Consider the following 13,507-nt stretch of genomic DNA (forward strand, 5'->3'; position numbering starts at 1 on the left):
GAGTTAAAGTAAGAGTCAGTGTTAAAGCAAGCTTCGACTGCCAGTCCACGTGGGTTCTGTACGTGGGAGGGCAGGGGGGGGGAGCGTCAGCTTGGCCTTTTCCCCAGGCACCAAAATGTCTTTGCTTAACCAGGGACCTGAGTGTAGAGTCAAAGAGATGCTGGCGCATCAAGCCCAGCCTCCTGAAGCTGGGGGCCAAGTCCATCACCTTTCCTAGCTATACCTCACAGTTTCGTGAGAGGAGTATTGTTTATCTTGGAAAGTGTAAATGATTATACATGTCTGATCAGGAAGTGCGTAATTTGAATCCATACGATATGGGTCGGGGGTGGGTTTTTTTTGTTATTTTAACCAAAGAAACACAAACATCATGTTTCTAGCCCTCATGGTCGCAGAGAGACCTTTGGAAGTATGTGGGCAGTTTTGGGAGAAAGCCTGGAAAGCAGAAGAACTGGGTAGGTTTCCAGTAGTCAGCATGTGCAAGAATCTGAGCTGTCTTGCGGTGGGTTTTTGGGGCGGCAAAGAATAATGCTGGCCGTATTCAGACACAATGGCAAACAACTGTGTGTGAATATAGGCAAACACGCTTCTCCCCATCTGGGGATTTCTGAACTGACTTCCTGTTCACTATTATATACCAACATCAAACTGTGATCCTGGTTTAAGGGTGAACCATGGTTTGAGAAAACCACGACGCACCACGTTGAGACACAACGGGGGACTATGTTTTGCTGACAAACAGGAGGTCGGTTTAGAAATCCTAGCGCATGACAGGAAGGGGAGGCAGCGCATGAGCCCAAGGCTCTGCTCCTCTTGCACACAAATGCCAAACATCACATCTGAATGGAGACGCACAGTATGGAAAGTACTGCATTTGTTCAGTTAAACTGGACTCCAAAACAAGATTAAATCCTCTGCCAGCCCCTCCCTCTTTCCTCACTTACCTTCCTGGCTTCCTCAAGGTCTTGTAACAGTCTCTCCTTTTCTTGCCCGAGTTCTTGTAGCTGCTCCAGGAGGCGAGAGTTGGCCCGGAGAGACTCCTAAGAGAGAAAGCCAAGATGGCTCACACTGCTGTCCTCTAGGACAATTCCCTCCCCTCCCCCTGCCCCCAAACGAACTCTTCATTCAGCAGCATCCCAGTTCTGTGAGCATCCTTCGTAGGCCTCTGGCAGAAGGCTGCAAACAGCCATATCATACAAACTGAACATGGTCTTCCCATAACACACTGGACCCACCTTTCACAGCTATTCTGAGGTCAGCTAAATCAGGGATGGGGCACCTCTGGGCCCTCCAGATATTGTTGGATTGCAACACCTATCATCATGGGCCATGCTGTCTGGGACTGATGGGAGTTGAAATCTGACAATATCTAGAGGGCCACGGGTTCCCAGCCTTTAAACTAAGCCCTTTGAGTCCTCAAACTCTGACTCCCCCAAATACTAAGTCCTTCAGAGCGATAGACAGGTAGAATTTTTCAACCTGGGAGATTGCAGGAGAAACCAATTTAACACAAATCAGTTATAACTAGGTTTCGTTTGAACAGCTTTACACACGCAAGCGGTAAAAACAGGTGAGAGTGCCCAGGACCAAGACTGGGACACAGGAAGTCGCTGGAAAGAAGGAAGGAAGGAAAGAAAGAAAGAAGGGAAAGGGAAGAAGACTAGGAGGAGGGAGGGAGCGGAGAGATCAAAGAACAAGAAAGTGGGGAGACAAGGGAGGGGGGTAGAAAATGAAGAAGTTGGGGAGAGGGTCTCTGATGGGGAGTGAAGCAGGGCTCGTACCATAGAGTGTTCCCGTCTTGCTGCTCCTGGCTGTCTGAGCAGCAGAGGTTCTGAAACTGGCCATTTTGCATACTGTGCCCGGGGTGGTGGGGTGAGAAGGAAACACAACATGATAAAAAGCGCTTCCTGTCTCCCCTCCAGAATATGCAAAGCAGCCAGTTGGATTCCCCCTCCCCCCCCCCCCCGTGTAGCAGCGTCCCAAGAGCAAACTGCTCAAGGGGGAGAAATCCTATCGTTTCCAGAGATGTTACCCCTCTATGCCTTGGCCTACCTGCAGCTGTGTGTTGAGGTCGTCCCGCTGGGCCGCCAGCGCCTCCTTCTCACTCTGACGCTGCTGCAGCTCTGCCCCCAACGCTGCCGCCTGATCTCGCATCAGATTCATCTCTTGCGTCTTGGATGTCTGGATCTATAGGGCCAGAGGGAAAGAGAGAGGCCTCAGGGCTGGTTGAGGAAATCACATGATGCTGTGTAACACTCCCCCACCCCACCTCAAAGCCACACTTGGTGTTCTGGGATTTACAGACCTAGAAATGGCTCCAAAGGGTCCCCACCCCACACCCCACCCCCCACACACTGCAAATACCCAGTCACACCTCGATGACTGGGTTCAGACAACACACTAACCCACACTCAGTGGTTGAGCATGGGTTATTGTTGAACCGTGGGCTGTTTGCTGAATCTTGGGTTAGTGTGTTGTCTGAACCCAGGGAATTTTCTGCATGCAGTCTGGCTTATTTTTCTCAAAGAAGCCACCTTGAGAATCCAAGGTTTGTTGTGGGTTGTTCAGGGTGGTTAACAAGCCACTCTGAGGAAAACATCCTGGGTTCAAACAACACGGTAACCCATGGCTCAACAAACAACCCACGGTTCAACCACTGGGTGCAGGTTAGTGTTTTGTGCAAACAGCCACAATGCGACACCCAAGAGAGCAACGCCTCCTGCATTTCCTTTACCTTTTAGCCTCACTGGAAAACTGGCTTTCCAGGTTCGTTGTTAACCAGTTTTTAAACCAGCTTCAATTCCTAGTGATGGAAGAGACCCTGGTGAGCATTAACCACAATTAAGGTGGCTGCAGACATATCCCTGAAGCAATGGGCAGCCAGGAGAAGGGTGGAAACCAGGGATAATTTACATTAAAGAAGAGAGGAATTAGAGAGAGGAAATGCATGAATCTGCAGTCTGCTGCTTCTCTCTTAACTGTGGTTAGAAATTTGGGAGCATGCGCCAGGCCAAATTAGGTGTTCAGCTATAAAAGCCCACAACATATGAAAAGTCTTTGAGGTGCCAGAAAACTCTTTGATGTTTTTGTGATTTCTTTTCTGGAGTTAATTCTATATCCCGGAATGGAGAATTGGCAAAGCAATTTCATCTGGGCTAGGTTTAGGTCACCAAGGCACAGGCTTTAGCACCAGCACAATTTTTATCTGCTTCTCACGGGTCTATTATATACAAAGGGAATACAGAAAGACAGGGGAATTTTGAACTATCCTGTTAAAAAAAAACCAAAATAAACAGGAACAGAAACGGCAAATCAGGAATCCCAAAAACAGCACCTCTTTGTGGGTTGAGACACAAGGGACCTTTGTTTTGTGCCACTAAAAATGCAGAACTCAAAATGATTTGTACAGCAGCACTTTTAACCAAGAAAATAGCTCTTGCGCTTATCCTCAACAGCCACTGAAAGAAAGGGCTCTTCTGCCCATTTTATGGACAACAAAATAAGACGAAACAAGAAACCAGAGGCTGGGAAAAGGAGACTCTCCCGCAACCACTCTGCAAGGTCAGGCTGGCTTTCCCCAAAGATGCTTGAACATGGTTACGTTGCCTGCATCTGTCCAGTGATGTCACACAATTCTGCATTATGCCCTCCCCTACCGAAGTACCATCCAAGCCAAGGCACTGGGAGGAGCTACATGTTTACTGGAGCATGCATTATACAGTGACACGCTTTCCTATTTTGAACTTGCTTTGTGGCATGCTTGTTGAATAGGCTGGCCAGCACTGTCCTAAAGAGACTCAGGCATGAGCCTTAGGCGAGAGTTAGGAAGCTGGAGGCCAAATCTAGCACCCTGAATCTTTCCATCTGCCTGCGCAGCACAGCCTCTGACCTTCAAAGACCCACATGTACTCAGTCTGCTCTGATGCCACTCCAGCCCCTTTTTCCCCAAGCTGAGACGAAGGCCTAAAGGGCTCTTTAAGCTCCTCCCTGGTAGTGTGGACAGCACAAGAGGCTGGGGCAAAACCCTCCAGGGGGTGGGCAACTTGTGCCTCTCTAGATGTTTTGGCCTATAGCTCCCATCAGCTGTAACCAGCATCATGAGGGATGGTGGGAGCTGAAGGCCAAAATATGTGGAGGGCCACAAGTTGCTTTAAGCACTTCACAAAATGCAAAAGGAGAATGTATTCTCAAAGGTGGCAAAGAGAAATGTCTTTATTTGAACCCAAAACATTTCAGAGACAAAAAGCTCCTTCGCCAGGGGCAATCTTAGAAAATGCAAAGGCTGAAAACAGGCTAAGGCAGCTTACGAAGGTAATGACTATCTTTCATACAGTATCAAGGCCTTGGGTTCAAATAAAGAAGTGTCCCTTTGGCACTTTTGAGAATAAGTTCGCTTTTTGCATTTCGATTAGTCTTGAGTACCTCCCTTCAGGTATTCGTTTGTTTGTTTTAAGCACTTCAGCCTTCACTGTCACGTACAACCAAGAGACAAGGAAATAAGAACATAAGAAGAGCCATGGTAGAACAGACCAAGGGCCCAATTACTCCAGCATTCTGTTCACACAGAGGCCAAATAGACGCCTGCCCGTGGGAAGCCCACAAGCAGGACATGAATGGGAGCAAGGAGGGCTTAAACGTGGGGCACTGTTGCTGTTCACACTGTGAAGTGTGAATTTGTGAGTGCTTGCATGGGCTTGCAAGTGTGGAGGCTGAAGTCCCCTTTGCCTTGACTTTCGGCTCGCATAGGGCCCCTTCAGCCCACGCTCAACCGAAAATAGGACACAGCACATCCACACACAAACACACACACAGAAAACAGGACTGTCAGCTCAGGCTTTACCATCCTGGTCTCCGCTGCCACCACCCTCTACCACCCTCTGAGCACTTTGCTTCCAGGGAGGACGGCTCTGTACCTGTTCTAACGCTGCCAAGTTGGTTCTCAGAGCATCGTTCTCAGACAGAATGGTCTCAACCTGCTCCTGGCTCTCTGCACTTTGGCAAGCAACCTGAGGCCCCACAAGGCCGACGACGGGCGAAGGAAAGGAGCCAGAGAGGAAGGAAGAGAGGGAACAAAGCAGGAGAGAAAGGAGAGAGAAAGATTAAAAATACAGAGCAGAACACAGGAGGCAGCAACACTGCGCTAGGGAGTTTTAAGGAAAAGCAGGATTCGATCGCTTGGAAACCAAGTTTTTTTTTTAAAAAAAAGTTGACACGAATGGCAGTTACAAAAAAGAAAGAGAGACTAACAAAACAAAGCAAATTTCATCTACACAGTTATTTAATAAGCCATACTTATTAAAGACTCAAAATAAGGACAGAATGTAAATTTGAGAAATGCAAATCAAGACGAGGGAGGGGAAGCCCCTTAGGAAGACAGAGGCCTGAGGGAAGAAACATGGCAGGCGAACAGGTAGGAAAAGAATCGCTGAATGTTAGGCCTCTGAAGGCAGTGGTGTACGTGGCTCAGGCCTTTGGTGTGGGAGTTAAGGGCCCCACTGAGCAAAGGGGTCCCAAATGTAGCTAGGCTGTCTTATCACATTTTGAAGTGAAGTAATCCACTGAAGTGAGGTAATCCAGTGCCATATTTCTGAAGTGAAGTAATTACCACTGAAATAGGGAGGGCCCCCCTGTAAGAACATTAAGCCCAGAGTCTACAATGACCTAGCAGGACCACTTGCCTGAAAGTCATACAGATAAACGGCTAAGGCCTTGAGCTTGGCCCCTCCACACACACCTTCACCCATGTCGCCTATGGCACTCTAGAACTCAGACCGAGTGAGAACAGCAGAAGACCTGGATGTTCAAACAGGAACCCCATGATCAGACTGAGGCCACAGGCTGAGAGCCTAAGTAGTTAGGATTGCGTGGTGCTCAAGCCCCAGGGCCACCTTCAGGCCCAGAAGAGGTAGGAATGTGGGCCGTGATTGGCAGGTTTAAACAGGTCAGTCCAAACACAAATCCTTGGAATGAATGTTTCCCCCTGAACCAACGGTGCTGAGCTTCCTGCCTGCTCTACTCCAGATTCCAACTCAACCCCTCGCCAGCAGGGCCCGGGTGTTACGAGAACAAACTCTCCAAGTTCTGGTTCCCGGCAGTGGCCTGATCTTGACACACATTGAACAAAGAGCCCCCACATCTGTATATTTTAAAGCAAGGGTGCAGAAGCTAAAGCCGGAGGACCAAATCCTTCCTGCTGGGGTCCCAAATCTGCTCCTCCGGGATTCCCCAGATCGCCCCACCCCCTTGGCCTAGCCCCACCCCTTCCCCCTCCCCCGACCACTGATCGTTTGGTGGTTTTCTGGCTTTTGTGCAATTCCCCACCCAAACCTCTTCTATATTCCAAAAGGTTGAGATGCCTCTCTCGAGATTTCATAACTGGCAGTTATAGCTTTAAGCTAAAATATGCTGGTATTTTTTTGTATTTTGGCCCCACCCCTTTTGCCTTTAGCATCGCCCGCCATTGGAATGCAGCCCCCAGGAGCTTCTCCAAGATGGAATTCGGCCCTCAGACTGGAAGAGGTTCTGCACCCCTGTTTTAAATGAAGGTTTTTTAAAAAAAAAAAATAGTCTAGAGGGCTCAAGCCAGCCAGCCAATCTGTATACTCCTGGGAACGCAGAAAATCTCCTGGTTTTTACTGTGCCTGTCTGACCACTGAGTGGAACCCTTTAAGGTCCTTCTCTAATACGACAGTTAGCTTGGTTTCAGGTATGAAGAAAAGCCCATAGCCTAGCCTATCAGAGAGAAGCTTCTCTTTAGCCTCTACCTCACATAATTCATATTCAGAGCTGGGAAACATGGGAGCCAGTCCAAGTCAGGATTTTAGCAACCTGGGAGTTTTCACAGGTCACATCCGAAGCTGTGTGTTTCATGATCCTGCAGCCATGCCACATACACACTGAAATGGACACAGAATTCAGCATCCTCAGAAAACACAGCTTTCATTTTTTAAAAAAATGTATAGTCCTTAAGATTGTGAAATTTGGCTTGGAAAACTGTATAGGAAAAACCTTGTGAAATCTCAAATACGGAGATTTCCCAGAGGCAGGGGAGGTCCGGCGCCAGTAATTGGCGAGGTTGGGCATATGTTGAGGCACACACACCAGGAGGGGCCACCACTGATGGGAAGGAACCATGCCCCAGCATCTGAGGTAAACCAATTTGCAGAAATTATTCCAGTTACAGAATTCAGCTTTTCTCGACACAGAATCTGGATTACAGCTTTTAGTGCATAATATGTAAAGCTCAGCTCATAATTCAAAGGAATGAAGGAAACACACGCAATATAATACTTTTGGTGGGAGGAGTAGGGGAAGGAGGGAAGAAACCATTCCTAATTTCACTGAGGTACAAGATTTTTCTAAAAAAATCATGAGATATTCTTAATATATCAGGTCTTATCTTTGCTCCCACTTCTGATCTCAATTTCAGAGTGTGTAGAATGCACTATGAAAACAACAAGCATTCTGATTTGATTTGATTTTTAAAAAAGTAAATGCCACACATGAATTTTGAAGACGAACTGAGATGCAGAAGTCAGAATGTCAACATGTAGTTCAAGAAATCGCCCCCCTCCAGGGATTTACCGAACAGTAACCAAAAGCAACGTGAAACCACGACATTTAAGAGACAATCCCCTCCCCTATGTGAATCACAACAAATCAATTCAGCTAGCCCAATTCACAGATTTATTGGATATATTTATACACCACCTTTTAGGAAAACTGCTTACAAGGTATGACTCAAAAATTTAAAATAGTAAGAGCACAATCCTAAACCATCAGCATCTGGAGGAATTTAGGATGGCAGGCAGGCAGGGATGTGTGGATTTTCTCCAATATACTCTGTGTTTTGTGGACTGTCAGGTGTCTTTCAATCCATCTTCTTTTTTAACAGAATTTCATTCCATTTCCACTAATACACTAATTTACATTAGATCATTCGTCTGCGCATTTGTGTAAGATGGACCGCAGCGGCAGGTCAGATTCATAGAAATCTAAACTCATGTGATTCCGTTGCAAAGTTCCCCACTGTGCCTGCACAGCTGCTGCACCAAAACAATGGCAGCCAGCAGAAAGCCCCAAAATGGGGAATTCGGTGGGCAGGGAGGAGCTGCTTTTGAGTCTGCTGGATCCAAAGCTGCTGGGGGGCCCCATCAGCTACACCAGTACTGAAGTTGCTACAGCCAGTTCCCGCACCCTTTGCTGTCAAAGGGAGAGAAAGTGTAAAAATACAGCCTCCCCAGGCTACGGCCCTGCTTTTGCCCAGGCCAGCTCAAGCAAGCAGTTCTGCCTCGTTGCTCCCCACCGCTCCCACTCAGGGCTGCTCTGCTCAAGGTCGCATAATCAGTAAAAAAAAAATAATACTAAAATCGCAATGTAACAAAAACATCACCGCTCAGCTAAAAAGTTTTCTTGAAAATCACATACCAGCACATCCAGGTTAAAATTAATCATAAAACATAAGCGTTTTCAGAGCACACTTGAACGCATAGCGGGGGGGGGGGGGGGCTTGTGAGGTTTCCCCAGGGCAAGAGATTCAAAGTCTGCCTGCCATTGCAGAAAAGGCCCTTTCGGAGCCGCACTGAGCACCGTTTTGGTAGGAGTGGAAGGCCCATCACAGCGGCCTCTGCGTGTTTATAAGTCAGACAGCATGTCCTGTTCGGAAGAACAAGCTGCGGACATGAACATCAAGGGACAGGAATGTTTCTTGTCCAAAGTAGGAGGGGGAGTTGATGTGGGCGGCTTGGATGGAGCTTGGAGAAGATGCATAAGGTGGAGCCTCTGTGTCCTCATCACACTGGACCACTGATGCACAAGTCTCACAGCTGGACAGGTTGGACTGTCCAATCTCATTTGCATCCACTTAGGTCAGGGAGGATTTATAAGACACACGTGAAACCTGCAACAAAAAGTTGCAGTATGGAGTGTGCCTGTTCAGTCTTCCAGCTAACCAGCCATGCCCATTTCTAGGATGCTCCATTCCACTACCATGTCCCAGTTTTATTGCTTCTCTCCTCTCAAGAGTTAACATTCTATGGCCACTACACATGCTTCCTCTTGGGGGGGAGGGTCCACACACACCCATTTTTTTCCTAAATATTTTTTTGCACTTTTGAAAACCTTGGACTTCCTTTGAGTCTGCTGCTGCATCTTTCTTGTGTCTGGGTGGTGCTGTTTTGGCTGTGTAAGTATCCACACATGGAGGAGGAGGAGCTCACCGTTAGAATATCTGGCAAAGGTGGGGAACAGTTCCGCTCCGGGGGGGCCAGACTGCTTTCTAATTCACACACCCCAACAGCCAGACGGTGCCTGGTGGCAGACCCGCCCCTTCCCCAAGCCCCACCCCCTGAATGTCACAAGTCTCTCTCCGTGCCTCTCTCTACATGGAGAAACTCATGCAGAGAAAGGCACACAGCAAGAGCAACTGCTCCATGCCTTTCTCGGCACAAGGCATAAATTGGACCGTCACTCCATGCTTCTCTCTGCATGGAGAATTTAAGCTGTGTGCACAGGGAGGTAGGAGACAGCACTATGGCCCCTTCACCATGGGAGAATCCCTCCTCAGAACCAATATTTCTACATGATATTTATGTGGCTCTGACAAGGGGTGGCACTAAGGTTCTTGCATCATCATGGCTTGAGCCTGAAGGGAAGGACACGGAATGATGGGAGTGGAAGAGGAAGGTGGACAAGGGAGAACAGCACAGCAGCAACTAGTGAATGAGAAACTGAAGGGCAAGAAGAGGAGGGCCCCGTTCAGAAGACACCTTAAACCACGGCTCTAACCACGGCACCCCATTCGTTGCCTCTCCCCAGTTTGAGAAGGTTCCATTGATAAGTACTCTTTGAGTCCGATTCTGTAGCCAACTGTGAATCCACCTAATAGTTGTTCCATCTAGCCATCTAGCTAGTTTGTTAATTAGAATGTCATGTGGTACTTTGTCAAAAGCTTTGCTGAAGTCAAGATATATGACGTCCACAGCATTCCCACAGTCCACAAGGGAGGTTATCCTATCAAAAAATGAGATCAAATTAGTCTGACAGGATTTGTTCCTGACAAATCCATGCTGGCTTCTAGTATCACTGCATTATTTTCAAGGTGCTTACAGATTGACTTCTTTATAATCTGCTCCAGAATTTTCCCAGGGATGGATGTCAGACTGACTGGTCTGTAGTTCCCAGGTTCCTCCTTTTTGCCCTTTTTGAAGATAGGGGCAACGTTAGCCCTCTTCCAGTTGGCCAGGACCGCACCCGTCTTCCATGATTTCGCAAAGATAATAGACAGTGGTTCTGAAAGTTCTTCTGCTAGCTCCTTCATTACTCTTGGATGCAGTTCATCGGGCCCTGGAGATTTGAACTCGTTCGAAGAAATTAGATGTTCCTTGACCACTTGTTTATCAATCTCAAACTGCAATCCTGCCTCTTCAGCTTGTACTTCACTTTTGCCAGGGAGTGGTCATAGACCCGCTTTTTGGAGAAGACTGAGCCAAAGTAGGAATTGAACACTTCAGCCTTTTCTTTGTCATCTGTTAATCTGCCATTCTCATTAAGCAGTTGAACCACCATTTCTTACCTCTGTATTTTAATATTCACATATCTGAAGAAAGCCTTTTTATTGCTTTTAGCATCCCTTGCTAGTCTCAGCTCATTCTCAGCTTTAGCCTTCCTGATGCCATTTTGGCACTTCTATGCTACCTGTCTGTACTCTGCTTTTGTAGCCTGGCCTTACTTCCACTTCCTATATGTATCCTTTTTTGTTTTCAGGTCATTGCTAAACTTTTTGTAAAGCCACATTGACATCTTCTGTTGTCTTCTATCTTTTTTCCTTGTTGGAATTGTTTGTAATTGTGCCTTTAAAATTTCCTTTTAAAAAAAAACTCCCACCCATCTTGGACTCTTTTTCTCATTAGGGCCGCTTGCCACGGGATCTTACAAATCATAGTTCTGAGTTTATTAAAATCAGCTTTCCTAAAGTCCAGAGTACGTGTATGTACTCAGCTTTTGCTTCCTTTAAAATGAAGAATTCAAGTATGACGTGGTCACTTTCCCCCAGAGTTCCATGTCACCAGTTGATTGAGTGAAATAAGACAACAAGGTGCACAAAAAGAATTAAGACACTGGACATAACATCCTCAGATTACAAAAGCGGCTAGGAGATCATCAGGAACATCCTTTTTGGAGAGACTACCAGTGTGATCTTGGCACATCTTTGCAGTTAAAGTGAAACAGAGAGAGAGAGAGAGACGGAGACGTCCACTAAAAATATATATTGGACCAAATGAATTTAGTTCATTTGCAGATATATTTGATTTCCTCTAACATGGGATTAGTTGATAGCAAACAGCCTCATTTATTTATGCATTGCTGTTTCCCTGACTACAAAATACCTCAAAGACAAGAGTTAATTGTGATGACGTTGAATGTTCCGTTTTGCATTGACTTTTAATCACTTGAGATTGGAGAAAATCAGTGCTGAAACTTTCTTGACAATCCTCGGGGCAGAAAGCTCTTCCTGCCTTTTTAACAAGCTGCAAGTTTCTAGTCCTTATGTCTGTGAAAGTGTGCTTGGAACTGTGAGAGCAATGCCTCCCAGAATCTCAAAAGTCAGTGGAATGGCTGAATAAAGTTTTCAATGTTTAGGAGTAGGGTGGAGTTGTCTTTGTCCATCACAAGGAAAGCCAAACCAGAATGATAGAAGATATGCAAGCACAGGTCACAGAATTCCACTTTTTTTGGTTTGCTTCCTTGTAAAAAACAACAACTTTGGATTCACACCGCCTGGGCTGTAAGGCAACATACACATTCTAACAGAGAGATGAATGACCTCACACAGGCTCACGATAATAGAAAAATGCACATCTTGCCATTACATCATAGCTTGATACCGGCCAGAGTTTCTCAAGGAAGGGGGGGGGGGGGTCAGGGAAGGGGCAACTCACCTGGTCCTGTAGAGCCTGCAGGGCCACTTCATGCTCTTTTCGGCGGTTCTGCAGTTGGTCCTTTAACTCTGAGCAACCCTGCAAAGGAAACAAGGGGCACATTTATCAGGGAGTAGAATTCCGGAGGAAGATTTCACAGCACACTCCCCTCCAATAGGGATGTTTCACCAGTAACACACCCAGGTAGAGAGAAGAACTATGTCAAAAAGAACTGGTCAGTGGGGAACTACCTCAGAACTAACAAGAGATACAGAGCATGGATGGTGGCGTCTATGTTCTCTTTTTTTAAAAAAAGCTGTCCCACCCTCTAGGTCAGTGGTCTTCAACCAGTGGGCGGGTCGTGAGTCATTCCAGAAGGGTCGCGGCAAAGCTGTTGCCACCACGTTGGGCAATTGTGAAAGTGGGTCCCAGTTGGAGGTGGGTCTCAGGTCTGGACCAGTTGAAGACCACTGCTCTAGGTAACAATGTGCCCATTCTCACTGGACACATCTATGCTGCATCCAATTTAAGTGTTGTGGCTTTTCCCCCAAGGAATTCTGGGAACTGTAGTTTTCTGAGGTGCTAAAAGTTACCTGCTGGAGAACCTCAGCTCTCTCACGGAACTACACTTCCCAGGCTTCCTTGGAAGAAGCTGTGGCAGTTCACTACAGCAAAACCGACATGCCTTGAGCCATGCTGGGCCACAATTATACCCATTGTACAGATGATAGCGAACTGAGGCTGGAGAAGGGTGAGGAGCTGAGCTTGAAACCGAGGGCTCTCGTGTGATCAAACTGAAGACTCGATCAAGAGAATTTGCTGTTGAAGGGACAAAGTTCCTGGACTTCATTTCTGACCCATAAGAATCAAGCCAGTTCACCAAATGTCCTGAACGTGGCTCAAACGGGGAATCAGAACCTTTCAAAAAAGAGAAAGGTGACACCTACCTGGTTTGCTGTCTGCAGCTCCTGCTGCAGCTTCTGGTTGCGGACATGCAAGGATTTGAGCTCCTCCTCCTTCCGCTGTTGGATCTCTTCAATTTTGGTCCTGAAAGGTGGGAGTAAGGGCTTGTTTACAGAGTGGGGCCACCAAGGTGAGGTTCTCCCAATTCTCTCCTAGGCCACTATTATCCTTAAGCCTCGGCCCAGCAGCTTGGTTATTCCCACAGCTGTTTCAAGCTCCCACCTGCCTTCGTTCCAGCCCAGCCAGGCCCGAGATGCAGCTCACTCTGAGCCATCAACTGGTCCAACTCAGCTGAATTCTGCATCAAGCATACTTCAGAGCCAGTGCCTAGGCCCAAACACAAGATCGCCAAGCTCCGTACCTGCTGTCATTGTAGAGCGCTTCTTTTTCTGTCTGAAGCCGCAGAAAGCTAAGAGGAGAAAATGAAGCGGGGGGGGGGGAGGGGGGAATTAAACACATGAACCCAAATCCCCAAATCTGTGACTAGATTACATGATGCAGTTCAACAGCATGGTCATATATTGGCTGATTTTGTATTAATTCATTCTGCTCCCCAAGGCTGAAGATTTCGAAGAATTTCAAGAAGCCCATCTTTACCCCCTGACTGATGAAAACAGAGAGGCATT

The 13,507-nt window shown here is 47.0% G+C and overlaps 1 protein-coding gene across 3 annotated transcripts in view; it reads right to left on the bottom strand.

Annotated features, from left to right (window-relative positions):
• Window positions 1-13,507, bottom strand: part of GRIPAP1 (GRIP1 associated protein 1) — a 92,072-nt gene that overhangs the window by 64,415 nt on the left and 14,150 nt on the right. For 2 of the 3 annotated variants that reach the window (XR_010025169.1, XM_063119472.1), the window contains exons 10-15: window positions 13,243-13,290; window positions 12,866-12,965; window positions 11,940-12,017; window positions 4,914-5,006; window positions 2,053-2,187; window positions 945-1,040 (exon numbers count right to left, since the gene is read on the bottom strand). Coding sequence is in view for 2 of the 3 variants with exons in the window: in XM_063119472.1 (XP_062975542.1) it covers window positions 945-1,040; window positions 2,053-2,187; window positions 4,914-5,006; window positions 11,940-12,017; window positions 12,866-12,965; window positions 13,243-13,290 (550 nt within the window). In the remaining variant the exon portion in view is untranslated. The remainder of the gene's footprint in view (window positions 1-944; window positions 1,041-2,052; window positions 2,188-4,913; window positions 5,007-11,939; window positions 12,018-12,865; window positions 12,966-13,242; window positions 13,291-13,507) is intronic. The other variant, XM_063119473.1, reaches the window with a different exon arrangement.

This window comes from Elgaria multicarinata, chromosome 3 (assembly GCF_023053635.1).
Source record: "Elgaria multicarinata webbii isolate HBS135686 ecotype San Diego chromosome 3, rElgMul1.1.pri, whole genome shotgun sequence".
Taxonomy (NCBI): domain Eukaryota; kingdom Metazoa; phylum Chordata; class Lepidosauria; order Squamata; family Anguidae; genus Elgaria; species Elgaria multicarinata.